Consider the following 26,418-nt stretch of genomic DNA (forward strand, 5'->3'; position numbering starts at 1 on the left):
GGGTGCTTTGTTGGCAACGGAAGTCCGGAGGTGGGCCATCCCGGCGGCGGCGGTGGGTTTGTAAGGTGAAAATAGTTTGTAAGAAGAGGCACAAAAATCTTAAACCCTGGGTTTGTATCTCGAAAAGTTTGTATGACGAGGCGTTTGTAAGACGAGGTATCACTGTACTTTGTATAGTAACTGCTAGCGAGATAGCTACAGTGTAAATAGTTAGTGTAAGATTGCTATGAAAGAAGTAAATATTTTGTACGTGTCTCCAATTATCTTCAAGACAAAGGTTCCTGATATCCTGGTCTGAGGCAAGCTGGTTAGCTGCTTAGGCTATCTTGGTGGGCTAGCTTCTGCAAAACGTTACGCCAACAAAGGTGTCTGCAAAAATCACATTTTTTTCACTATAAAGGAACCTGCTAGTGAACTCTGGGCTTCAATGACAAATGAAAGAAAAAAGAACTTAAAATATCCAGGGATGATCCAAAAATAGCCCCACACTCAACTGGCAGCTTTGTGAAAAGAATGCAAATAAAAGCCATGTGGAAGAGGAAAAGGCTCATCTACAATTTGGTAGGAAGAAAAGATCATATTTTTAAGCTGGAAACCGTCTCACAAGCAAACCTGGTTTATTGGGAATGTTGAAAGTTTTGGCATTTTCAAGTCTCTCATTCCATCCAGTCTTTGCTTAAACAAGGAGCCCAAAGATACTTGGAGAAACAGCACTGGAAAATCTGGACTGCTTTGCTGCCTGCGGACAATTGAGGGAAATGTCCAGTTTCTGCTAAGGGAGAGAAAGCGAGACGCTCCGGGCAGAAACCAACTTCTCAACATGCTGTAGATTTGAGGTTTCACGCACAGGGAGTGTACTGTAAGGCCAGACGGTCAAAGTCATTCTCCTGTATATCCCAAAACACAAAGAAAAAGAAAGGAAATAAGTTTACATTCTAAGGAGAGAATCAAATCTACAAGGCAACAGCAAAATAGAGCAATACAGGAGTCCTTGACTGACAACAGTTCATTTAGTGATCATTCAAAATTACAACGGCACTGAAAAAATTGACATGGGACCATCATTTCACACTTAACAATCATTACAGCATCTCCATGGACAGGTTATGTGATCAAAATTCAGACACTTGGCTCCTGACTCATATTTATGACAATTGTTGTGTCCTGGGGTCCTGCGTTCACCTTTTGCGACCTTCTGACAAGCAAAATCAATGGGGAGGCCAGATTCGCTTAACAAATGTTTTACCAATTTAACAAACGCGATGAGAAAAGTTGTGAAATGGGACGAAACTTATTTGACATGTTTCTCGCTTAACAACATAAGTGGTTGTTAAGTGAGTTGCTGATTGGTTTGCAGACACAATTCAAAGTGTTGGTTATGACCTATAAAACCCTACATGGCATTGGGCCAGAATACTTATGGGACCACCTCCTGCCGCATGAATCCCAGCAACCAGTCAGGTCCCACAGGGTCGGCCTTCTCCAGGTCCCATTGACTAGACAATGTTGCTTGCCAGGGCCTAGGGGAAGAGCCTACTCTGTGGGGGCCCCAGCCCTCTGGAATCAGCTCCCCCTGGAGATTCGTACAGCCCCCACCCTCCTCGCCTTCCGCAAGAGTCTTAAGACTCACTTATGCCGCCAGGCTTGGGGCTATTAGATCCCAGAGATCCCTGGCCTAACAAATGTAATGCATGTTTACTGTGTAAATGGTAGTGACTGATCTTAATATTATTGGGGGTTTAGATTAATTTTTAAATTAATTGGATTCAATGTATTGATTTTATATATTGTGAGCTGCCCTGAGTCCTCAGAGAGGGGCGGCATAGAAGCCAAATAAAAAAATAAAAAAATAAAAGAATGAAAGAATGAATGAATGATAGATAGATAGATAAATAATAGATAAATAAATAGCCGCTCCGAGTCTCCGGAAAGGGGCAGCATACAAATCTAATAAATAAATAAATGAATGAATGAATGAATGAATGAATGAATAAATAAATAAATAAATAAATACTGGGCTCAATTGTGGTCATTTAAGTCGAAGACTACCTGTAAAATTTTGAACTGCATTGAATACAGGTTGTGTGTCCCATTCAAAGGGCAACAACAGTCCCGCTTGTCTTCGCTGGCTATTTCAGAGTTGGGAGTGCTGTATCCAATTCTGGCCATGACATCTTCAAAGGGACAATAGAAACGTTGGACCTTTGGGAGAAGCAGCACTGAAGGGAGCCTGATAGGTTCAGTTTGCAAAACAGAAGAGGTATGATATCAATCTAGCAATACAGGCAATCCTCAATTTACGACCGCTATTTCAATTGCTAAGTAGTGTGGTTGTTAAGCGAGTCCACTCCATTTCCCAACTTTTTTCGCCATGGTGGTTAAGCGGTTGTCTCCATTTGCAAACAAAGTCAATGGGCCAGGAGTGAAATTCTCCCTGTTCGCTCGTGCCTATTGATCGTTGGAGAGCCGGTCGTGAAAGGAGTGTGAGGCCGCCGTTTTGGTTCTTTTACTCTCTGCATCCACAGAACATTTTGCATATGTGCAGAGGGTAAAAGAATCTGGGCAGAGCCTCGCACTCCTTTAGCGACTGGCTCTCCAACAGAGTTTATTGCAGTTTATCAGCACATACATCTGTTTTCACTGGCAGAAAAAATAGTGGCTGATACATAGAAGAAACATAGAAGATTGACGGCAGAAGAAGACCTCATGGTCCATCTAGTCTGCCCTTATACTATTTCCTGTATTTTATTTTACAATGGATATATGTTTATCCCAGGCATGTTTAAATTCAGTTACTGTGGATTTACCAACCACCTCTGCTGGAAGTTTGTTCCAAGGATCTACTGCTCTTTCAGTCAAATAATATTTTCTCACGTTGCTTTTGATCTCATCACCGGCTCAAGGTTGACTCAGCCTTCCATCCTTCCAAGGTGGGTAAAATGAGGACCCGGATTGTGGGGGCAATAGCCTAGCTCTGTTAAAAAGTGCTATTGCTAATATGTTGTAAGCCGCCCTGAGTCTAAGGAGAAGGGCGGCATAAAAATCGAATAAATAAATAAATAAAATAAACTAACTTCAGATTGTGTCCCTTTGTTCTTGTGTTCACTTTCCTATACAAGGATCCTTATTCAAATAAAAAGGAAAATTGGAACAATATTGGATTTGTCACTGTATTTATTGGTTTTTTTATCATTTGTTGTACCCGAGTCTTCGGAGAGAGGCGACATAGAAATCCAATAAACAAACAAACAAACTTGCAACGTTTGCCAAACAACAAAAATGCATTTTGTTTTTAAAAATAAATCCTCCCTCCCTCCTGTCCCCTTCTCTTCCTCCGGGAAGGCAAAGCCGAAGAGAAGAGGTGCTTTTACCTTGGTTTGATACTCCTTTATGAACGGGTGGCTTTTATGGGCATCCTTGAGCTGCGACAGGTAACGGTTGGTCACCTAAAAAAAAAATAAGGAAAGAGGGCACAGAACCCAAGTGATGAATAACATAAACAAAAGGAAAGAAAAAAAAAGCAAATTTGGGAACAAATTCCGCTCCCAAAGGACACGGCCGCTGGAATGGGAAAAGCCAGCCAGCCATTCTTCCCTGTCAGCGGGAGGCAGATTGAGAACTGGGCGACCTCTCACCTTTCCCACGCGGAGGAGGGATTCCCAATGGAGGTCAGGAGAGCTGCCCCGAAATACACAATGGATTGGGAAGAAGAGGGCCAGGAGCGGAGAGATCGGCTCCCCGGCTGAGGAAGCTGGAAGGACCATGGATGGAAAGAAAAACTTCCCCAGCCGTTTCCTTTGCAACAGCTGGTGGCAGGTCTTGCTGCGGCCAGGGGTCAGAGGGGGTCAAGGGAGGAAGCGATGGCCAGGGCTCCAACAAGGGGTAGAAAGGGTCAGTTTCCACTTCCAAAAATGACAGCGGGGAGCGGAGCCAAACTCATCAAGGACAGACATGCAATTAATTATTCCTAATGAGTTGCTCTTCTGTCTGAGAATTTTAGACTTGGAAAGAGTCATTTAAGGCCTTAATTTCATCGCTGAGTGCAGGAATCCACTAAAGGGACTGTCTTCTGCCTCACATATCCCAGCGGCCGATCAGGTCCCAGAGCTGGTCTTCTCCAGGTCCCGTCAGTTAGACAATGTCGCCTGGTGGGACCTAGGGGAAGAACCTTCTCTGTGGCTGCCTCGGCCGTATGGAACCAACTTCCTCCAGATTCGTACCATCCCCACCCTTCCCACCTTCTGCAAGGCTTTAAAAACCCACCTCTGCCAACAAGCTTGGGGCCACTAAGTTTAACATCTAGCCCCGGCCGACAAATGAATTTATATGCATGATTGGATGAATGTGAGTGACTGGTTTTTAAGAAATTGGGGTTTTAGGATGTTTTTAATTTTAGATTTTTAGATGTTGCCTGAGGAGAAGGACAGCATCTATCTATCTATCTATCTATCTATCTATCTATCTATCTATCTATCTATCTATCTATCTATCTATCTATCTACCTACCTACCTACCTACCTACCTACCTACCTACTTGACTTCTACGCCACCCAATCCCAAAGGACTCAAGCTGGCTTACACCAATATAAAAATACAAATACAATAAAAAGAAGTCAAATAAGGAAAATCTAAAGCTGTAAACCCCAAGTAAAAAACCCCATAACTCAATCAATCCGGGTAACACACATACATACAGTATAATTGGCCATAACAGATGTCAGTTTCATGGCCCGCAGGCCTACTGGCACAGCAGGGTCTTTGTGGCTTTCGGAAAGCCAGTAGGGTGTGAGCAGTATGGACATTGGGCGGGAGTTGATTCCATAGAGCCGGGGTGGCCACAGAGAAGGCCCTCCACATGGTCCCCGCAACCTGCATTGCTTAGTCAGAGGAGGCCAACTCTGTGTGATCTTATTGGTCTCTGGAAGGTGTGCAGCAGGAGACAGTCCCATAAATAGTCTGGACCTAAGCCATGTAGGGCTTTATAGGTGTTAACCAACACCTTGAATTGTGACCGGAGACTAACAGGAAGCCCCAGTGCAGCTCACAGAGCACAGGTGTTATATGGGTGTATCAAGATACACCCATGACTGCACATGCGGCTGCATTAGGGGCTATTTGCAGTCTCCAAACTCCGAACCAAGGGTAGCCCCATGTAGAGCGCATTGCAATAATCAGCATAGAAATCTACTCTAATGATGCTATAGAGCACTGCACACCAGAACAACTTTTAATTAATTTTAATTAATTTTAATTATTTTTAATTAATTAAGCAACTGGGATAAGTGGCTCTTCTGGCAGAACAATGCTTTTCAACCAGAGTTGGCATTCAGCTGGTTCGGGCGAACCAGTAGTCGTGATGGGCGAATGGGTGGGCCTACTTGCCCACCTGGGCACTATGCCATCCCATTTAAGCACATTTTGAAGCCACCCACATGCATACTAGCTGCACACAGGAGCACAGCACATGCGCGGAAGGTTACACGCATCCAGAGGCCATGCGCGGAAGGTTACACGCATCCAGAGGCCATGCGCGGAAGGTTACACGCATCCAGAGGCCATGCGCGGAAGGTTACACGCATCCAGAGTCCTCGGAGAGGGGCGGCATACAAATCTAAATAATAAATAAATAATAAATAAATAAATGTTCACAAGCGAGCACGCTCACATTTGCAAACTGGTAGGGAAGGTAGTATGTGAATACCATTTCTGCTTTCAACCTCAGCAACTTTAAGAGGAATGGACCAACTTCCAGAATCCTTCAGCCGGCTGGAGGGATTTTGGAAGTTGACGTCCACTCCTAAAGTGGCCAAGGTTGAAAAACACTGGCTTAAAGTCATTCTAGCCAATGATTCTTGAATACAAATCTTGCAATAAAAAAAAAAGGCACAATGGGATTGAAAAGATACCCGGATGCAAAAAGGGAGATTGTGTAATATATATTTTATATGTTGTGAGCCACCCCGAGTCCTCGGAGGGGCGGCATAAAAATCCAATTAATAATAATAATAATAATAATAATAACAACAACAACAAAAACAACAATAAATAATAATAATAATAATAGGCTTGATCTGTGAGCCCATCGAGTGCGTTGAGTAGATGGGTTAACAAGAATAAGTCCTGCTGAATTTTGGAAGCCGAATTTTGTTTATTTTTTGGCTCTATCTGGGGATTGTGGTGTTCCGGTCACAGGAACGTCCAGATCCTTGAAATTCTTCGCCCAATTTGCTTATTTGGGAAGAGGGTTTTTTAAAAAGGAAAATGGTATTTACTAATCTCTTTTGGGGTTTAAATACTTGTCCTGTCCTTTGACTTTTCCACTCATGAAAAAATAATCTGATTTGTTGGATTTTTAAGAGAGCAATATTGCCCTGTTCTTTAGTCCCTGAAAATATATTGGATTATTTTGGAGTGAGAGAGAATTTTGGGGGGAGAGAGGGCACAGCCAAAGAGGCTTATCCTGAAAGGGCAGAAATAAATGACAGATTGAAGGAGAGATTTAGAATCCTGGCTTACATTACATCAGAAAATTTATCTCCTCTTAACTAAGTAGTGATTAAGGCTACATTTGTATGCAGTGTTCCCTCTAATTTTTTGGGGGGGTGGGCGGAAAAGTATAGTGTCTGAGCGGCAGTCCCTTTGGGACTGGGCAGCACAGAAATAATAAATAAATAAATAAATAAACAAACAAACAAACAAACAAATAAAAAACCCACCCTGTTTTGCCTCAGAGAATTTCAAAATAAAATACTGTACTGTGTGTCTATAACAGTGAGCTCATAATAGGGCAACTCTATCAATATCCGCCCCGAGTCTGCGGAGAGGGGCGGCATACAAATCTAAATAAACATAAACATAAACATAAAAAATATCAAAATGCCACTTAAATAGTTGAGCTAGTTTCAAACTAGATTTTGATTTTCTTTCTCTCTTCCTTACTCCCATTTTTTTCTTTCTCTTTTCCTTCCTCTCTTTTTTCTATCTGTTTCTCTCTCTTCCTCTCTTCCTCTCTCTCTCCTTCCCTCTCACTCTTTCCCTCTCGGCTTCTGGGCAGGTTTGGAAAACTCTGAGTTGATGATGATTTTTAAGTGAGCGATTGCTCACTGCTCAGCTTAGAGGGAGCTATGTTTGTATGTATGTGTGTTTAGAAAATGGGGTCTTTTAAATATTTTTTAAACAGTAATTTAGATTTATTGTAAATTGTTTTCACTTTGTTGTGAGCCGCCCCGAGTCTGCGGAGAGGGGCGGCATACAAAAATAAATAAATAAATAAATTTAACATTGGGGGGGGGGTTTAATAAGATCCAACATGGCAACATGGCTACGTTTTCACTGTCTTGCACTCACAACCCAGTCAAAATGTGATAAATTGCAGGTTGTGAATGCGAGACTATGAAAACGTAGCCATGTTGCACGGGGGTAGGGTGAACGGTGGTTGTCAGAACTTAGGAACCAGATTGTACTGTAAGTCAAAGAGTTGAAATGCTCCCCACCCCACCCCACCCCCAAATAAATGCAAAGAAGCAGCGCCTACCTCTGGAGTTTTCCCCAAGTGTTGTGAGAGGACTACAAAGTTGATCAGGGTCTCAGGGTGGCTGCTGTCCTGAAAGGGGAGAGAAGCACAATTAAGGCCATCACTGAATAAGAACACAATATGCTGTCGTCTTCCAGACAAAGGTTCCTTCATCAAGAGAGCTGGGGACTCTCTATATCTTGGAGGGATCAAGAGCAGAGAAATTATCCACCACCACCTAGAACCTAAGAAGAGCCATGCTGAATCAGGCCAACACCCATCAAGTCCAGCATTCTGTGTCACACAGTGGCCCACCAATTGTCCTTGGGGATTTTGAGCAGAAAGAGAAGGCAAGACCCTCCCTTTCCCCTGACCCCCAACAAATGGTACATAAGGAAATCTTGCCTGTCTCAACCAACAGAGAGGCAGCACTTGGACATTTGGTTCTGAAATTCAACCAGACAGGCTAAGAATTCCTGTAAATCCAGGAAGGAAGGAACTATTTCATTTTTCAGACAAGCAATGTACAAAACCCCAAACTAGATTAGCCATTGATCCATCTAGGCCACTGGTTCCCAACCTAGAATGCAGCTGCGAGAGCAATCATGGGCTTCTCTAAGTATGCCCATGTTACTCCAACACTCCGCAGTCTGCCTTGGTTGCCGATCAGTTTCTGGTCACAATTCAAAGTGTTGGTTATGACCTATAAAGCCCTTCATGGCACCAGACCAGAATATCTCCGGGACCGCCTTCTGCCGCACGAACCCCAGCGACCGGTTAGGTCCAAAAGAGTTGGCCTTTTCCGGGTCCCGTCGACTAAACAATGTCATTTGGCGGGACCCAGGGGAAGAGCCTTCTCTGTGGTGGCTCAGACCCTCTGGAACCAGCTCCCCCCAAAGATTAGGATTGCCCCCACCCTCCTTGCCTTTCGTAAACTCCTTAAAACCCACCTCTGCCGTCAGGCATGGGGGAACTGAAACATCTCCCCCAGGCCTATTCAGTTATGTATGGTATGCTTGTATGTATGTTTGCTTTTAATAATGGGTTTTTTAGTGTTTTTAAATTATTAGATTTGTCATATATTGTTTATTATTGCTGTGAGCCGCCCCGAGTCTGCGGAGAGGGGCGGCATACAAATCCAATAAATAAATAAATAAATAAATAAATAAATAAATAAATAAATAAACAAACAAACAAACAAACAAACAAATAGAAACATATCCCCCTTGCCCATGTAGTTTTGGTCTATGATTGATTGTGTGCTTGTTTTTTTATATATATTGGGGTTGCTTTTATGGACTTTTGAACTTAAAACTGTAATTTAGATTGCTAAATATTAGATTTGTTACTATGTACTGTTTTTGCCAGTGTTGTGAGCCACCCCGAGTCTGCGGAGAGGGGCGGCATATAAATCCAATAAATCTAATCTAATCTTTTTTTTAGCCATGCCCCACCTAACCATCTGTAAAATCCTGATGCCACTCCCCCCATTCCTGGGTGACATATATTTCTTACATTTCCAAAAGTGAACTCCTACTTACGCAGATGAAGCCTAAAAAGCCATTTACTTGGTTTAAACAAAGTTCCAATTGGCCCCATTAAAAAAAAATCAAACTGCCCCCCTGTGGGGTATGGGGCCCACATTGGGAACCACTGATCTAGGCTAGGATTTATTCCAACGGAGAACAGATCATGATCTGTTTTCCATTGGATCACTTGCAAGGACCTAAAGGTTCCAAATTTGAAACTTCCAGAATCCAGAGGATAAATCACAAGTGCAGAAAAAACAATGGCTGCCAACCTGCCTTCCATTGAGGACCTGTATGCTGCACGAGTCAAAAAGAGGGCGGGGAAAATATTTACTGATCCCTCGCATCCTGGACATAAACTGCTTCAACCCCTACCCTCAAAACGACATTACAGAGCACTGCACGCCAGAACAAGATTGGTTATTTATATGCAGACTATCATTAAGTGTTGTACCTTATGATTCTTGACATTTTTTTATGTGCACTGAAAGGATACGCACCAAAGACAAATCCCTTATGTGGCCAATAAAATTCCTATTCTATTCTATTCTATTCTATCCTATTTCTATCCTATCCTATCTTATCATTGAAGGGGATTATTTTCACCACAAAGTCCTGTTCAGGGCAGAAGTACAAGTACAAGTCTCCTCCACCAGGCAGCTGCCTCACACAGCTGTCCCAGGCTGATTTCCACTACTAAATCCACTGATCCTTGGGATTCATCCCCCCCCCCATCGTGATCAATTGGAATCTGCCTTCCTTGGTTTAAATCCAGAGCTTTAGAGAGGGCTGTAAAGCACTACGGAAGCAGTGTTCCATAGTGCTTTATGGTATATAAGTCTTATTTGCTATTGCTATTTTTGCACCCAATCAATAATATAAGAAAATAAGTATTCACACAATGGTAACACAATGCTTGGGTTGGAACGTTGATGCTATTGCACTTTCAAAAGATCTCTAGATTCCCTAGATTGTGGTTTTGGAGAAGACTTTTTCCCCTCCAGGATATATATTTTTTTATTTTTCTCCAACATAGAATAAAAAATACATAAATACAAATACTAAAACAATGCTTATAATAAAACATATAGAAGACTTTTGACAGCCCTTGAACTGCAAGGAAATCAAATTGGTCAACCCTAAAGGAAACCAACCCTGACTGTTTTTTGGAAGGACAGATCCTGAAGCTGAAGCTCAGATGCTCTGGCCACCAAATGAGAAGAGAGGACTCCTTGGAGAAGGCCCTAATCTTGGGAAAGGTTGAAGGCAAAGGGAGAAGGGGACAGGAGAAGAGGAGACAGATAGTGTCATCAATTCAAGGAACATGAATTTGGGAAACTCCAGGAGACAGAGGAGGATGGGATCCAGGTGTAACACTGTGCTATGGTCCATGGGATCGCAAAGAGTTGTGTTATGCCCCCATCAAGGTCTGAACCTGAGACCCAAGATGAATAGCTGAGAGAGAGAGAGAGAGAGATTAAGAGCGTGGCTCCATTGGCTGTGGAGGAAACTAGGGAAGGGCAAAGTCAGGCTGGGCAGAGCAGGGGAGAGATAGAGCAAAGAAGAGGGGGTTCAGATGAAGACCAAGGCCCACCCTTTCCTGATCCTAGAGCCCGCAGGAAAGAACACAGAGCAACGTGGGTTTCTGAAGGAAAGGGCTACAATTCACTTCACAAGGCACACCTGGGGATGGAGTTTAAAGGAGAGGCAGTTGGGAGGAGCAAACGCTGAACTCATACAGTGATGAGAGCTGTGGCCTGCATTCTTGGCATTCCTCCCAACTGTTTGAATTATTGTTGTGCTTCTGTGTGCTTATCTTTTCTTGCTGGAATTATCGCTGTGAATTCTGCGCTTCTGGAACTCATTTTCTTGCCCTGCTGGAGTGACCGATTTGCAGTCATTCTGCTTACAGTGCTTGGACCAGGAGTATCTACATGCAGAAGTTGCTGCAGGTTTGTGGGAGAGCTTTTCTCCAGGCCAGAGAGTAAACAGGACATTGGGGGCAAAGTTGGTGCCAATAAAGGGACTCATACCAGTTCTCTGGCTGTGTCGCCTTCGTGCCACGCCCCGGGTCATCACAAGCTGGACACGGCTTAGCGACTAAACAACAAGTTTCTCACCCCCTGACTTTGCAAGGATTGTCTTTCAGCCAGATTTCTGGGGAAGGGACTACCTTGTCAAGGGCCTCCTGTAGCACCCCTTCAGCATCGTCCCACTTGCTCTGTGCCATGTAGCAGGCAGCTTGGCCATTCAGGAGCAGCAGGGTGGGTGACCACTTCTCCGACATCTCCTGGAAGATGTAATAAGCATCCTGCAATTTTTCACCACCCTGCAGAGCAAAAACATTGGGAAATCCTTAGGAGGGACAACACTATTTTTAAACAGTTTGCATGCGTATTCATGGTGTGCAGTTAATAATGCTCCACCCTCTAAGTTTAATGATGAAGATTTAAACCATTTCAGGATTATCACCTAACGTGAAAATACTTCTGTTGACAGCCTTAACATCAGCTGGAGGAGAATGATGATGGTCTAGAGTAGGGGGTTCCCAATCTTGGCAAGTTTAAGACGAATGGACTTCTCCCAGAATTCTCCAGCCAGCATGCTGGCTGGGGCATTCTGGAAATTGAAGTCCACACGTCTTAAACTTGCCAGGTTTGAAAAACACTGCTGTAACTCACCATGTAACTCATAGAAACATAGAAGACTGATGGCAGAAAAAGACCTCATGGTCCATCTAGTCTGCCCTTATACTATTTCCTGTATTTTATCTTAGGATCGATATAGGTTTATCTCAGGCAGGTTTAAATTCAGTGATTGTGGATTTATCAACCACGTCTGCTGGAAGTTTGTTCCAAGGATCTACTACTCTTTCAGTAAAATAATATTTTCTCATGTTGCTTTTGATCTTTCCCCCAACTAAGTTCAGATTGTGTCCCCTTGTTCTTGGGTTCACTTTCCTATTAAAAACACTTCCCTCTTGGACCTTATTTAACCCTTTAACATATTTAAGTGTTTCACTCATGTCCCCCCTTTTCCTTCTCATCAACTCATTTTTGGTAGAGTTGTTCCCCCCTCCCTCATTGAAACAAATTCCAAGAAATAGCTATTATACCCAGCGTAACAATAGTAATCTGGCTGTCTTCACCCCATTGGATCCCAGTTTGGAGGTGGAATTGGAATCGGGATCATCCGACAGGGATGACATGTCTTCCCTGGAATGTCTGGAGAGTCCAGCGGCTGAGGACGATGCTGTCCCAGGCCCCCCATTATTGGGGTAGATGACCAGATGGGGAAGCTGCCTGCCCTCACAAACGCGAGGGGGAGAGGTGTCTTTGTTGAGAATAATTATTTTACTTTGGGACACTTTCCCAACCTTTGTTAAACTGTGTCGGGGTTCCCATAACGGATGCTCTAATTAAATCATGAGCCTTGAGCCAAGCTTCAAAAGAAGTTCAGTTATTTATTAGGAGCTTCATGTCGGTTCCCAAGTGAAGCCAGCTCTGACCCTATGTAATTTATGCCCCAATTATGATCCTGTTTTCTCTCTCTTCCCAGGGTGTGTCATTAATCACATTCACCAAAGGAGCAACTTCTTGGGTTGTAGAGGTCATTTCCCTGCGGCTGCTGTGGGTAACCCTTGGATACAGCCTTTAGAGAGATAAGCGTGGAATGTAACTCTGTCTTTGGCTGTCGTGCTGTTTCCTCCCCCTGGTCTATGGCAACTTGAGAGCAGGCCACAGATGCTTTGTGAGTTGTCACTCAAATTGTGTTTCCGCCTTATGGACTCAGCGGTGGTTCTAGGAGGACCCCTAAGTTGCGGACCTGCTCTGAGGGAGTTAAAATACCCCCCCACCCATCCTGAGTCAAAGATGGACAGATGGAACAGTCCTTGGGAGGCAATACCCACAGCCACTCAGTCTTGTCGGGGTTGGGTTTGAGGTTGTGGCTTAAGACTCTGACTCTGTCTACAGGTGAAGAATACCTCAGGGACTGCCTTCTGCTGCACGAATCCCAGCGACCAGTTAGGTCCCACAGAGTGGGTCTTCTCCGGGTCCCGTCAACCAAACAATGTCGCTTGGTGGGACCCAGAGGAAGAGCCTTTCCTGTGGTGGCCCCGGGCCCTCTGGAACCAACTCTCCCCAGAGATTAGAATTGCCTCCACCCTCCTTGCCTTTCGTAAGCTGCTTAAAACCCACCTCTGCTGCCAGGCATGGGGGAACTAAGATACACTTCCCCCCTAGGCCTTTACAAATTTATGTATGGTATGTTTGTGTGTATGACTGGTTTTTATATAATGGGTTTTTAAACTGTTTTTTAGTATTGGATTTTGTTGTATTGTTTTACTGTTGTTGTTAGCCGCCCCGAGTCTGCGGAGAGGGGCGGCATACAAATTCAATTAATAATAATAATAATAATAATAATAATAATAATAATAGTAAAGGCAGCTAGTCTTCAGCAACTCCATGTGGCATTTTTGGCTCTGGGGGCCCGACACTTCCCTTAGTGCACAACTGCCGCGGATGGCACCTACCATCGCAAGATTCACCCATGCGGTTGCCAACTGCGTCAGCGTTGAGTCCTCATCTTGCTCCTGCATCTTCTTAAGCTCTTTTCTGAAGAGAAAGAAGAGGGAGGCACTTGAGTGAAAAACCTCCTGTTGGCTTGTCTGCAAGATTTGGGACGTCACGTGGCAAACGAGACTCATGGAAGCCGCTCTATTTTATGCTGACTCATTGCCTGCAACCTCCTCATTTAAAACAGACAATAAGAGGAATTGAACGGGACTGGCTGGAAGTTGAATCATAGCAACTGGATCCGAAAGGTTTTGCTGCTTATCCAAGGAGCTTCTTCAGTCTGATTGAACAGGGAACTTTCACTTGCAAAGTTACAACAACAATAACAGAGTTGGAAGGGACCTTGGAGGTCTTCTAGTCCAACCCCCTGCTTAGGCAGGAAACCCTATACTACTTCAGACAGTTGATTATCCAACATCTTCTTAACAACTTCCAGTGTTGGAGCATTTGCAACTTCTGTAGACGAGATGTTCCACTGATTAAGTCAGGAAATTTCTCCTTAGTTCTAAGTTACTTCGCTCCTTGTTTAGTTTCCACCCATTGCTTCTTGTTCTATCCTAGGATGCAGTCTCAGGTGCAATTTAGGCCTCCCCTTACTGACCCGAAGCAGTCTCCTAGAGCAAGGATTCTGAACTAGCATTCTGTGACACCTAGTACGCCTTGTTTCTTATGTGCTACAAGATTTTGGTTTTTATGTTTTATATTAGTTTTTTTCAAATAATTTTTATATTATGCATATTTTGAATTACCCGTATAGTCAATATAGTACTGATACTAAAAAAAATGTGTACCACATCTAATACTTTTAAAAATATCTATACTCTCTATAACGTTCTGGTATGCCACAGAATGACTGCTAAATTCAATATTTTGCTGTTGGTTCAAAAAGGTTGAGAAGATTTAGGAGATAACCCACCTCTTCTAATAAAATATTTCAATTCATTTCAAGAGATTTTTTAAAAATAGGCAGGAGTAGTGATACTGACAGGCTGGGAAACTTACCTGGCCAAATCCAGACGATCCAGTTTTAGTAGGATCTGGATGGTCATGGCCATGCTGGAAAGAAAGGGAGAGCATTTTAGGGCCTACGAGGAAGCAGATCACAAGGGATTTACATGCGCTCTGAGTCTGTTTGTTTATTCAATTCCTATGGCTGCCCATCTCAATCAATGCCCATCTCAATCAATCAGAGTCTGCAAGGAGTTGGGCGGCCTATAAATTTAATAAATTTAATTAAATTGATGATGCTGGTATACAATTAAGGAGTCCTTTTGCACTAGGGGCTTGTGCTCAAGGAGCAGGTGGGAACCATGGCCAGCAAGAAGCCTTTGCATAAATACATCTGTCCATCCAATATACTATAATATACAGCATAGTACAGTACAATATGGTAATATAATATAATAACATAATATAGTAATATAAGGTAAGATATGATCAGATACCCTGTTTCCCCCCCCCCCCCCAAAAGACATCCCCTGATAATAAGTTTAATCGGGCTTTGAGTGCATGGCAATAAGGCCAAATACTTATTTCAGGGTTCAACAAAATACAAGGCAGGAAAGTACAATACAATACAACACAACACAACAATATAACCTATTTATTATGCTGCCCGTCCCCTATAAGGTGACTATGGGTGGCATAAAAATTGTAATAAGTAAATCTTGTGCACCAACTGACCTCCTTCTAGGAATGGGAGATCAATTAATGGACTCACACCTCAGTAGTTTATTTCTCTGACCATTGACTTTTCGTGTTATAGGCAGTCCTTCACTTACGACTACAATCAGGACTTGAGCTTCTGTTGCTAAATGATGCGATCAATCATTTACGTAAATCAACACATTGTTAAACAAATCATACAATAGTTAAGGGAATCGTACTGGCTTCCCGCATTGACTTTGGTTGTCAAAGGTCAGCTGGGAAGGATACAAATAGCTATGGGGAAATCAAGGATGCTATAATGTGTCATCGGTTTGCCATCACGGCACAAAGGGAAATTTGAGTACAGTGATCCCTCGATTTTCGCGGGTTCAAACTTAGTGAAATGTCTATACCACGGTTTTTCAAAAAATATTAATTAAAAAATACTCCACGGTTTTTTTTCTATACCACGGTTTTTCCCACCCGATGATGTCATACGTCATCACCAAGAGTCACTTCTCTCTCTCTTTCTTTCCTGTCATCTCTGCTTCAATCATTTTCTCATTTCTCTTTTTTCTCCCTTTTTCTATCATTTTTTTCTCTCTCTCTACCTTCCACTCTCCCCCCTCTTGCTCTCTCTCTCTCTCTTTCTCCCTCTCTCTCTCCCTCTCTGTGAGAACGCCTGCCCCCACCTCTCCTCAGCTAAGGGACTGTGAGAGAGGCGAGGCAGGCATTCTCAAAGCGCTCAGAGCGGCTACCGGCCGAATGAGGAGGATGAGAAGCCGTAGCCGCCAGCGCTGCTGCAGGAGGACCCATGTCCGAAGAAAGCCGGTGAGAGGGGTGGATCGGGCGGGCGGGTGGTAGCGGCGAGGGGGCCGGAGGCGCTGGGGGGGTGGAGGCAGCCGACATTCAAAGCAATCTTTGCCGGCCTCCGCACTTTCGTCGCTCCCTGCCCTAATTTCAAGCCCGGCTCCTTGCGCTGCCTTGAAAAAGGGTGCGTGGGGGTAGTTTTTGGCTGTCCATAGCCAAAAATGGTGTTTTTACTTCTGCACCGCTACTTCGCAGAAAATCAACTTTCGCGGGAGGTCTTGGAACGTAACCCCCACGAAAATCGAGGGAACACTGTACATAAGGTATCCAGTTCAGAGTAGAAAGCGTTTTTTACCAATTGGATATAGGATGAGAAAAAAATCAGGTGTATTGATAGAAACATAGAAGACTGACAGCAGAAAAAGACCTCATGGTCCATCTAGTCTGCCCTTATACTATTTTCTGTATTTTATCTTAGGATGGATATATGTTTATCCCAGGCATGTTTAAATTCAGTTACTGTGGATTTACCAACCACGTCTGCTGGAAGTTTGTTCCAAGGATCTACTGCTCTTTCAGTAAAATAATATTTTCTCATGTTGCTTTTGATCTTTCCCCCAACTAACTTCAGATTGATTGTGATTTAATTGATGGGATGAGTTATACGTTCTACTTTGCGGAGATAATCATCTTCTGCCTCGGGACCATCTTCTGCCTCATGAATCCCAGCCACCAGTTAGATCCCACAGAGTTGGCCTACTCCAGGTCCCGTCAGCTAAGCAATGTTGCCTACTGGAGCCTAGGGGGATAGATCCTTCTCTATGGCAGCCCCAGCCCTTTCAAATCAACGGCCCCCTGAGATTTGTACCATCCTCAACCTCCTGGCCTGTCGTAAGTTTTTTATTTATAATTTTTAATTTATTTTATCAAGTACCTATTGGTAGTATACAAAGATATAACAATATTTATATACATGATACTAGTAAGAGAGAAACATTAGGATAGGGGACAGGAAGCACTCTGGTGCACTTATGCACGCCTCTTATTGACCTCTTAGGAATTGGGTGAGCTCAACAATAGATAGTCTAGGGGTAAAGTTTTGGGGGTTAAACAACCTTTGAAAATGCATCTCTACCGGCAGGCTTGGGGCTTTATTTATTTATGTATGTATGTATGTATGTATGTATGTATGTATGTATGTATGTACGTACGTACGTATCTATGTATTAGATTTGTATGCCGCCCCTCTCCATAGACTCGGGGCAGCTCACAACATATATTCACAACAAATCTAATACATTTAAAAAATTAAAAATCCCCATTATTAAACCAGACATACACACAGACATACCATACATAAATTGTATAGGCCTGGGGGAGGGGGGGGGAATGCCTCAATTCCCCCATGCCTGACAGCAGAGGTGAGTTTTAAGGAGTTTATGGAAGGCAAGAAGGGTGGGGGCAGTTCTAATCTCTGGGGGGAGCTGGTTCCACAGAATCGGGGTCGCCACAGAGAAGGCTCTTCGCCTGGGACCTGCCAGACGACATTGTTTAGTCGACGGGACCCGGAGAAGGCCGACTCTGTGGGACCTAATCGGTCGCTGGGATTCGTGCAGCAGAGCATGGGTACTCTGCTCCGGCTATGAGTGTGAATAGAATGAATGTGAATGATTGTTTTTTTATATAATTGGGATTTTAGATAAAATTTAGATTGTTTTAACTACTGTATTTCTTATATGTTTTTGTATTGTTCCTGCTGTAAACCTCCCTGAGTATGCGGAGAAGGGAGGCATAGAAATCTAAGTGATAAATAAATAAGAGTTGTTCTAAAGAAACTGGTGGGAAGTGACGATGGGATCCAGACCCACACATGGCGGATCAGAGAAAACAAGGGTGAGGGAGGGAGAGAACCCCCACTTACCATTCCAAGCTTTCTCCCTGGTGAAGAGTCCGCAGTGCCGCATCAGGATTCTGGTCATGAAAATAGACTGAAGCCGCCATCAGCAGGAAAGTGGTGTTAGTGATCTCCATGCTCTTGCTCATCTTCTTATCTAATTCTGCCACAATTGCATCCCTGTACAAGGAGAGGGGAGGTCAAATAAATGTCCATGTCCATCCTTCACCCCACCCAAAATGGGAGCAGCCACCCTGCTCTCTTATAGAAACATAGAAGACTGACGGCAGAAAAAGACCTCATGATCCATCTAGTCTGCCCTTATACTACTTCCTGTATTTTATCTTAGCATGGATATATGTTTATCCCAGGCATGTTTAAATTCAGTAACTGTGGATTTATCAACCACGTCTGCTGGAAGTTTGTTCCAAGGATCTACTACTCTTTCAGTCAAATAATATTTTCTCATGTTGCTTTTGATCTTTCCCCCAACTAACTTCAGATTGTGTCCCCTTGTTCTTGTGTTCACTTTCCTATTAAAAACACTTCCCTCCTGAACCTTATTTAACCCTTTGACATATTTAAATGTTTCGACCTTCCACCATTCTTGTAGCCCATATTTGGACCCGTCCAATTTCATCCATATCTTTTTGTAGGTGAGGTCTCCAGAACTGAACACAGTATTCCAAATGTGGTCTCACCAGCACTCTATATGGCGGGATCATAATCTCCCTGTTCCTGCTTGTTATACTTCTAGCTATGCAGCTAAGCATCCTACTTGCTTTTCCTACCGCCTGACTGCACTGCTCACCCATTTTGAGACTGTCAGAAATCACTATCCCTAAATCCTTCTCTTCTGAAGTTTTTGCTAACACAGAACTGCCAATACAATACTCAGATTGAGGATTCCTTTTCCCCAAGTGCATTATTTTACATTTGGAAACATTAAACTGCAGTTTCCATTGCTTTGACAATTTATCTAGTAAAGCTAAATCATTTACCATATTACAGGAATATCAACCCTATTGCACACTTTAGAGTCATCGGCAAATAGGCAAACCTTCCCTACCAAACCTTCCCCTATGTCACTCACAACATATTAAAAAGAATAGGACCCAGAAAAGACCCTTGTGGCACACCGCTGGTAACCTGTCTCTGCTCAGAATACTCGCCATTAACAATAACTCTCTGATGTCTACGCTTCAGCCAGCTGCAAATCCATTGAACTATCCAGGGATTAAGTCCAATCTTCACTAATTTATCTATCAGCTCTTTATGTGGAACCGTATCAAAGGCTTTGCTGAAGTCCAGATAGGCAATATTATGGGCAGCTTTTCAGAGGTCCAAGCCTCTTTCAGCAAAATTTGACAGAAGGAATGTTAAAAATATGGGACATCCGCATAGGACTCTAAACTTACTCAGAAAAATACAGGTAGTCCTCAACTTACGACCCCAATGGCGCCCAGAATTTATGTTACTGAGACGTCTATTAAATGAGTCCCCCCCCCCCCCCCGTTTTATGACTTTTCCTTGCCACATTTGTTAAGTGAATCACTGCAGTAGTTAAATTAAGTAACAGGGTTGTTAAATGAATCTGGCTTCCCCACTGACTTTGCTTGGCAGGTCGCAAAAGGGGATCACAGGATCAGGGGAAATTGCAAGGGTCATAAATACGATCCAATTGCCAAACATCCGGATATTGATCAGGTGAGCATGAGGATGCTGCAATGGTCATTAAGTGGGAAAAACTTAAGTCAATTTTTTCAGTGCTGTTGTAACTCTGAGGGAGGATCCATACTAACCTACCCAGGCTTTATGCTCTGGGGAATCCAGAGCATGATACCATGGTCTTTCGAGACTGAAGGATGCCAATGCAATGTAACTCTGAGTGGTCACTCAATGAATTGTTGTAAGTTGAGGATTACTTGCATTTACCACATCGCTTAAATTTTTCTTCAGCTGTGTTCCCAGAAAAGCTTGCTTATTTCTACTACCTTTCTATTAGTTTACTACATATTCATTTTTGTAGAATAGGTAGACGTAGTCTTCATAAATGGACCTGTGACTTAGGTTTGATGACCAGACAGGACAAATTATAAAATGAAGACAAATACAGTGGTACCTCATGATACGAACCCCTCGTCATACGAACTTTTCGAGATACGAACTTTTCGAGATACGAACCCAGGGTTCGGAATTTTTTTGCCTCTTCTTACGAGCTTTTTTCACCTTACGAACCTGCCGCCGCTGCTGGGATGTCCCGCCTCCAGACTTTCGTTGCAAGCCAAGCGCCAGTTTTTGCGATCCTGGGATCCCCTGAGGATCCCCTCCATGGGAAACCCCACCTCCTGACTTCCGCAAAAACGCGATGCTGTAGGGAAATCCCAGGATTGCAAAAACGGGCAGAGTAGGGGGGACAAAAACAGGAAGAAAAGACTCATGGAGCTCAACAGAGGAGAAAGGTGTGGGGGAGATGAGCAGAGTGGGGTGGGAGAAAATGGGAAGAAAAGACTCATGGAGCTCAAGAGAGGAGAAAGGTGTGGGGGAGATGAGCAGAGGTGGGGGGGGGACAAAAACGGGAGGCAGGGACTCATGGAGGTCAAGAGAGGCTCTTTTCACCTTGCTTTGTTGGGACTCCCTCCCCCCACTCCGTTCCCCTCAGCTTTGTCTGGCCACAGCTTTTTATTTTTAAGCCTTAATATTTTGGATTTTCCTAATGGGCTTGCACGCATTATTGGCTTTTCCATTGATTCCTATGGGAAACATTGTTTCACCTTACGAACCTTGTCCTGGAACCAATTAAGTTCGTAAGACGAGGTATTACTGTACAGTGATCCCTCGATTATCGCGAGGGTTCCGTTCCAAGACCCCTCGCGATAATCGATTTTTTGCGATGTAGGGTTGCGGAAGTAAAAACACCATCTGCGCATGCGCGCCCTTTTTCCATGACCGCGCATGCGCAGATGGTGGAGTTTGCGTGGGCGGCGGGGAAACCCGGATCTTCGTCTGCTCGCTGCTGCTGCGGCCGCCCAGCAGCTGATCTGCTCGGCGGCAGCAGCAAGGAGCCGAATCGGGTTTTCCCCTTTGCGTGGGCGGCGGGGAAACCCCGATCTTCGTCTGCTCGCTGCTGCTGCAGCAGCAGCGAGCAGACGAAGATCGGGGTTTCCCCGTCGCCCACGCAAAGGGGAAACCCCGGCTCCTCGCTGATGCCTCCGCTCGACCGACCGCCGCTCGCCAGCAAGAGGGGGAGAGATAGAGAAAGAGAGAGAAGGAAAGAAAGAGATGAGAGAGGGAGGAAGAGAGTGTGAGAGAGGAAGAAGCAAGATAGAGAAAGAGAGAGAGAAAGAAAGATGAGAAAGGAAGGAAGAGAGTGACGTCATCGGGTGGGAAAAATCGCGATATAGCGTTTCGCGAAGATCGAGATCGCGAAAATCGAGGGATCACTGTATATGAAATTTAGAGAGAGAAAAATCAAAGTATATTTATATTTATAAATGCTGTGAAGAATGTCAGCAGCTGCTTCTTTATACTCTCTTCTTTCTATTCTATTTTTTACATTTCTTTTTGTTTACTTACTGTCTTATTGGTTTGATTTAGCTTTCGCAATCTTATCCTAAGGTTTTAACAAAGATTATACTTCACAAATGAATCAGCCCAGGTTTAGCCACCCAAAAGATGCTTTGATATAAAACTTCCTGCAGCTTTGTGAAGAGGACACAGGGATTCATCCCCGCAGGAGATTATAACACTCAAGTCCTAGATTTACCTCTGGCTCTCTTTCGAGAGGTATTCCGCAAACATCCGGACCGCCTGGAGTTCTGGACAAGCCTTGGCCTTGATTTCATCCAGCACCACACCGTATTTGCGCTGTGCAAAGGAGGAGGGGGAAAAAAGATTCCTGTTTCTACCATGAGCAAAGCAATGTTGCAGGCAAGATAAGGAGCATCAGTAAAAGATAATATTCAATTCAATTCAATTTATTAGATTTGTATGCCGCCCCTCTCCGAAGACTCGGGGCGGCTCACAACAATAATAAAAACAATATTCCAGCGAAAACAAATCTAATATTAAAAAGCACATAAAACCCTATCATATTTAAAAAAGCAAACAACATATACATACCCAAACATAAATATAAAAAAGCCTGGGGGAAAGGTGTCTCAACTCCCCCATGCCTGGCGGTATAGATGGGTCTTGAGTAATTTACGAAAGACAAGGAGTGTGGGGGCAGTTCTAATCTCCGGAGGGAGTTGATTCCAGAGGGCCAGGGCTGCCACAGAGAAGGCTCTTTACCCTGGGGCCCGCCAAATGACATTGTTTGGTCGATGGGACCCGGAGAAAGCCAACTCTGTGGGAACTTATCGGTTGCTGGCATTCGTGCGGTAGCAGGCGGTTCCGGAGGTACTCTGGTCCAATGCCATGCAGGGCTATAAACACTTTGAATTGTGACTGGAAACTGATCGGCAGCCAATGCAGGCCACGGAGTGTTGCAAAAACGTGGGCGAATCTAGGAAGCCCCACGATGGCTCTTGCGGCCGCGTTCTGCACGATCTGAAGTTTCCGAACACTTTTCAGAGGTAGCCCCATGTAGAGAGCGTTGCAGTAGTCGAACCTCAAGGTGATGAGGGCATGAGTGACTGTGAGCAGTGACTCCCTGTCCAAATAGAGCCGCAACTGGTACACCAGGCGGACCTGGGCAAATGCCCTGCTCGGCACAGCCGAAAGATGATGTTCCAATGTCAGCTGTGGATCGAGGAGGACGCCCAAGTTGCGAACCCTCTTTGAGGGGGTCAATAGTTCCCCCTCCGGGTAATATTTGTAGCTCAGGGGTGAAATGAGGGATACTTGGTGCTCTCTGAGCTTGGTTGCTTTCTTGAAGATATTTCAATATCCAAACTACGTTATCACTGAGATAGTCCCTCAAGCAAACACCCATGCAAACACCCATGTTCTTGTTTCAAAGGTTCCTACTAACAAACAATGGACACTAAACCTTTGGCTTGTTAGTATGTCATGTGAACCAGGATCACAAATTTTTGAACAAAGATGCTTAGAAGACAACCAAACACACTGTGGCTTGTTCCCCTGACTATTCGGGGAGGAACAATGCAGCACATCTAAGAGAAATGTGCAGATATTGGATTCAAAGCAGAACAGGACCTTCAGAAGGGTGTTGCCAATTCTTAGTAATTCAATTCAATTCAATTTATTAGATTTGTATGCCGCCCCTCTCCGTAGACTCGGGGCGGCTCACAACAATAATAACACAATATATAACAAATCTAATAATTAAAAGTCATTAAAAAACCCTTATTAAAAAGAAAACATACACACAAGCATACCATGCATATCTTCTTAAGGAACTTCTTAAGTAACTTCTTAAGGAAGTTGCATCTTTCAGAAGTTTGCAGAACAGCCTTGAGGTCCCAGGAAAGAATGACATGTTTGAATTAAAGAGTATTAAGGCATAACCATGTTGTCCCACTCTTTTTGTATCTCCTTCATGTGTATCTCCTTCATTTTGGTCATTACCTATAAAGCCCTACATGGCTCAGGACCAGATTACTTACAGGATCGTCTTCTGCCTCATACATCTCAACAACCGATCAGATCCCACAGAGTCAGCCTCCTCTGGGTCCTGTCAGCCCAACAATGCTGGCTGGCGGGACCACGGGGTAGAGCCTTCTCTGTGGTCGCTCCGGCATTCTGAAACCAGCTTCCCCTGGAGATTCACACCACTCCCTATTGTGTTTGGGCCTGGGCCAGCCGTTGCTCCCACAGATGGGAGAGACGCGGCACACACTGAATGTGAAAGCCTGGCTGACAGCCAGGAAGATGTGACAGACAGCCAGGAGGACGAGACCACTGGTACGCAGGATTCAGCAGACAGCCCAGGGGATTTGACATACAGTCCCTCAGATAGTCTTTCGTCTCTGGATTCTTCTGCAGATCAATATATTGATCTGCGTAGCCGAAGAGCTATGCGGAGAAGGAATCAACTGAAGGAGTATTACAAGTCATCATCGTAGCACCTGGGCTGGGTGTGGTTCTTATACTGAGGGCTGGGTGTGGTTTCCTTAATGAGGGCTAAAGGGATAAAAGGGAACAGAGGCCCAAGGCAAACTGTGGTTGTTTATCTGTGTTATTTTGTGGTTCCTGCTCTGAAGTTTCTGTTCCGTGCCGTTGGAGTTTTCAACCCAGCTTTTTCAGACAAGTGGGAGATGAAAACTCTGGGACTTGCTGTTTGCTCCAAAGATTCAAAAGGACTCCTGAAACGTCTTTGCTCATTCCTTTGTTCGTTTTTTCCTGTGTTTTTGTATGTGGCTGTAGTAAGCCTTGCACTATCATTGTTTTTGGACACTAAGAACTGTTTTGAGTAACCCTTTTTTGTTTATTTAATACAAGTTTGCTGATTAGCAGAGCAGGTGTGTGTTTGATTTCTTTCCCTTGGACTATTACGCATTGCCTGAGCCAGTCAGGCAGATCACTCCCACCCTCCTGACCTTCCGAAATGACCTAAAAACTCAGCTTTGGTGAGATTTACAGCCAGCAGTCAGCAGAAATACCCTGCAGTACTGCACTCTGACCACTGTGCCGCCATGGTATAGAATCTTTGCCTCAACATCTTGATTTCATTAACCATACCCTGTGGACACCCATCCTAGCACCCAATTTTAATGGATCTGTTAAACTGAATGGAGAAACAATCCATACAAAAACATGAAATTGCCCATTTCAGTTCAAGGCACACGCATAGAAGACTAGGTAAACTTGGCATCTGTCTTTTTTTCTTTTTACACATTCTCAAATCATTTAAGGAGCTTGGCCTACCTGTGCAATGTAGGCACGATACAGGAAGATGTCCCTCTCGGTTTCTTTTTCTGGACTGGATGGCTAAAAACAGAAAAGAAAATTCTTGTCATAATTATGCACACACATGCACAATAAAACACAACCCCAACCCACTTCCTCAAAGCCACGGAGCACCTCGGGATTAACATCTTTATTGCTTTATCAGCTTCAATAGAAAAAGTCTAGTTTTTGGATGCAGTGACTTCCAGATAGCTTCTTTCAATTTTACAACAGCCTCAGCCACCATGGAGTAATAACCAATGGATGCTGAGATTTGTAGTTATAACCTCAATGTTGACCTCAATGTATAAAGAGTAATAATAATAATAATCATTATTATTATTATTATTATTATTTATTAGATTTGTATGCCGCCCCTCTCCGAAGGCTAAATGTTAGACTAAAAGAGTATTAGGAAAAAGATAGTAACTATTCAATAATTTTAGGTAGTATAAATAAGCATATTTAAATATTAATAGTGATGAAAATATAATATGTAGAGTTAACTATAAAAAAACAAAAATGGATCGTTGAGAGAACGTACCGTAAGATACCCCTAGAGGTATATAAGTATAAATGTAAAAACCCCTTTCGAACTATTTATTAAGTCTGCACTACTATTACTACTAGTTTTTTTTCTCATCATTCCTATCACCCATTTTCTCCCACTTAGGACTGTATGACTGTAACTTTGTTGCATGTATCCTTAAGATTGTTATTAATATCGTTTCCTGATTGCTTATTTGTATTCCACGACTATCATTAAGTGTTGTGCTTCATGATTCTTGATAAATGTATATTTTTCTTTTATGTACACTGAGAGCATCTGCACCAATGACAAATTCCTTGTGTGTCCAACCATAGTTGGCCAGTAAAAAGTTCCCTTCTGTTCTGTTCTATTCTATGTAAATGTATCTTGTTTCATTTGGTGTCTGTTTGTCCTTTCTTAATAAAAAAAAAAGAATTAAAAAATATAGAAAATACTCGTTGCAGGCGGCGGTTCAACCTGTCGTGTCTTGCTTGGTTCATCCCCACCCCCCACCCCCGAATTTAACCCCGAAATCCCGCTCAGCCCCTCACCTTCACTCGCTGCGCCTCGTTGATGGCTGCCTGAAAGGCTCCGATGTAGAAGTTGTTCCTCACGTCGAACAGCTCGTCGGCCTCACCGGAACCCGCGGGAGTCGCCATCTCGCTCGCTCGCGCGCGTCCCTTTGATAAAGCGGCCGCAAACCCGACACGTCTTCGCCTTCCTCACCCTTTCCACACAAAGTACTGTGGGAAACGCCGATTGGCTGGCTTTCTCTGGCCTCGCCTGACAGGAAAGCAAGGGGGCACAGGGGCAGACCAATCGGAAACGCAAGAAAAGATGATTGGCGGACCTTATTCGCCACCCGGCGCATAGAGATAAAAGATACAAACCAACCAGTTTACAGCAATAACAAGCAAGAAGAAAGCCTGTTGAATACTGGGATTTGTTTCCCTGATAGCCCTTTTAAATTAAATTTATTATTATTATCGTTGCATGGGGACAATGCAGATGGAAAGTATTTTCATTTTTTTTCTGTCGGCTTCTGAATAAACATTTTCTCATGATTA

General features: G+C 43.7%; 1 protein-coding gene across 1 annotated transcript; it reads right to left on the reverse strand.

The window, feature by feature from the left end:
- Positions 1-600: 600 nt before the first annotated feature.
- COPE (COPI coat complex subunit epsilon) lies at positions 601-26,143 on the reverse strand. The gene is made up of 10 exons (XM_070745922.1): positions 25,903-26,143; positions 24,802-24,864; positions 21,737-21,837; positions 17,998-18,150; positions 14,622-14,675; positions 13,577-13,658; positions 11,216-11,371; positions 7,535-7,603; positions 3,372-3,446; positions 601-887 (listed from the first exon to the last, which is right to left on the reverse strand). Exons 1-10 carry the CDS (start codon positions 26,008-26,010, stop codon positions 840-842), a joined length of 909 nt encoding a protein of 302 aa, XP_070602023.1. The 5' UTR covers positions 26,011-26,143; the 3' UTR covers positions 601-839.
- Between the last annotated feature and the right edge of the window lie 275 nt (positions 26,144-26,418).

The sequence above is a fragment of the Erythrolamprus reginae genome, chromosome 1 (genome assembly GCF_031021105.1).
Source record: "Erythrolamprus reginae isolate rEryReg1 chromosome 1, rEryReg1.hap1, whole genome shotgun sequence".
NCBI lineage: Eukaryota > Metazoa > Chordata > Lepidosauria > Squamata > Dipsadidae > Erythrolamprus > Erythrolamprus reginae.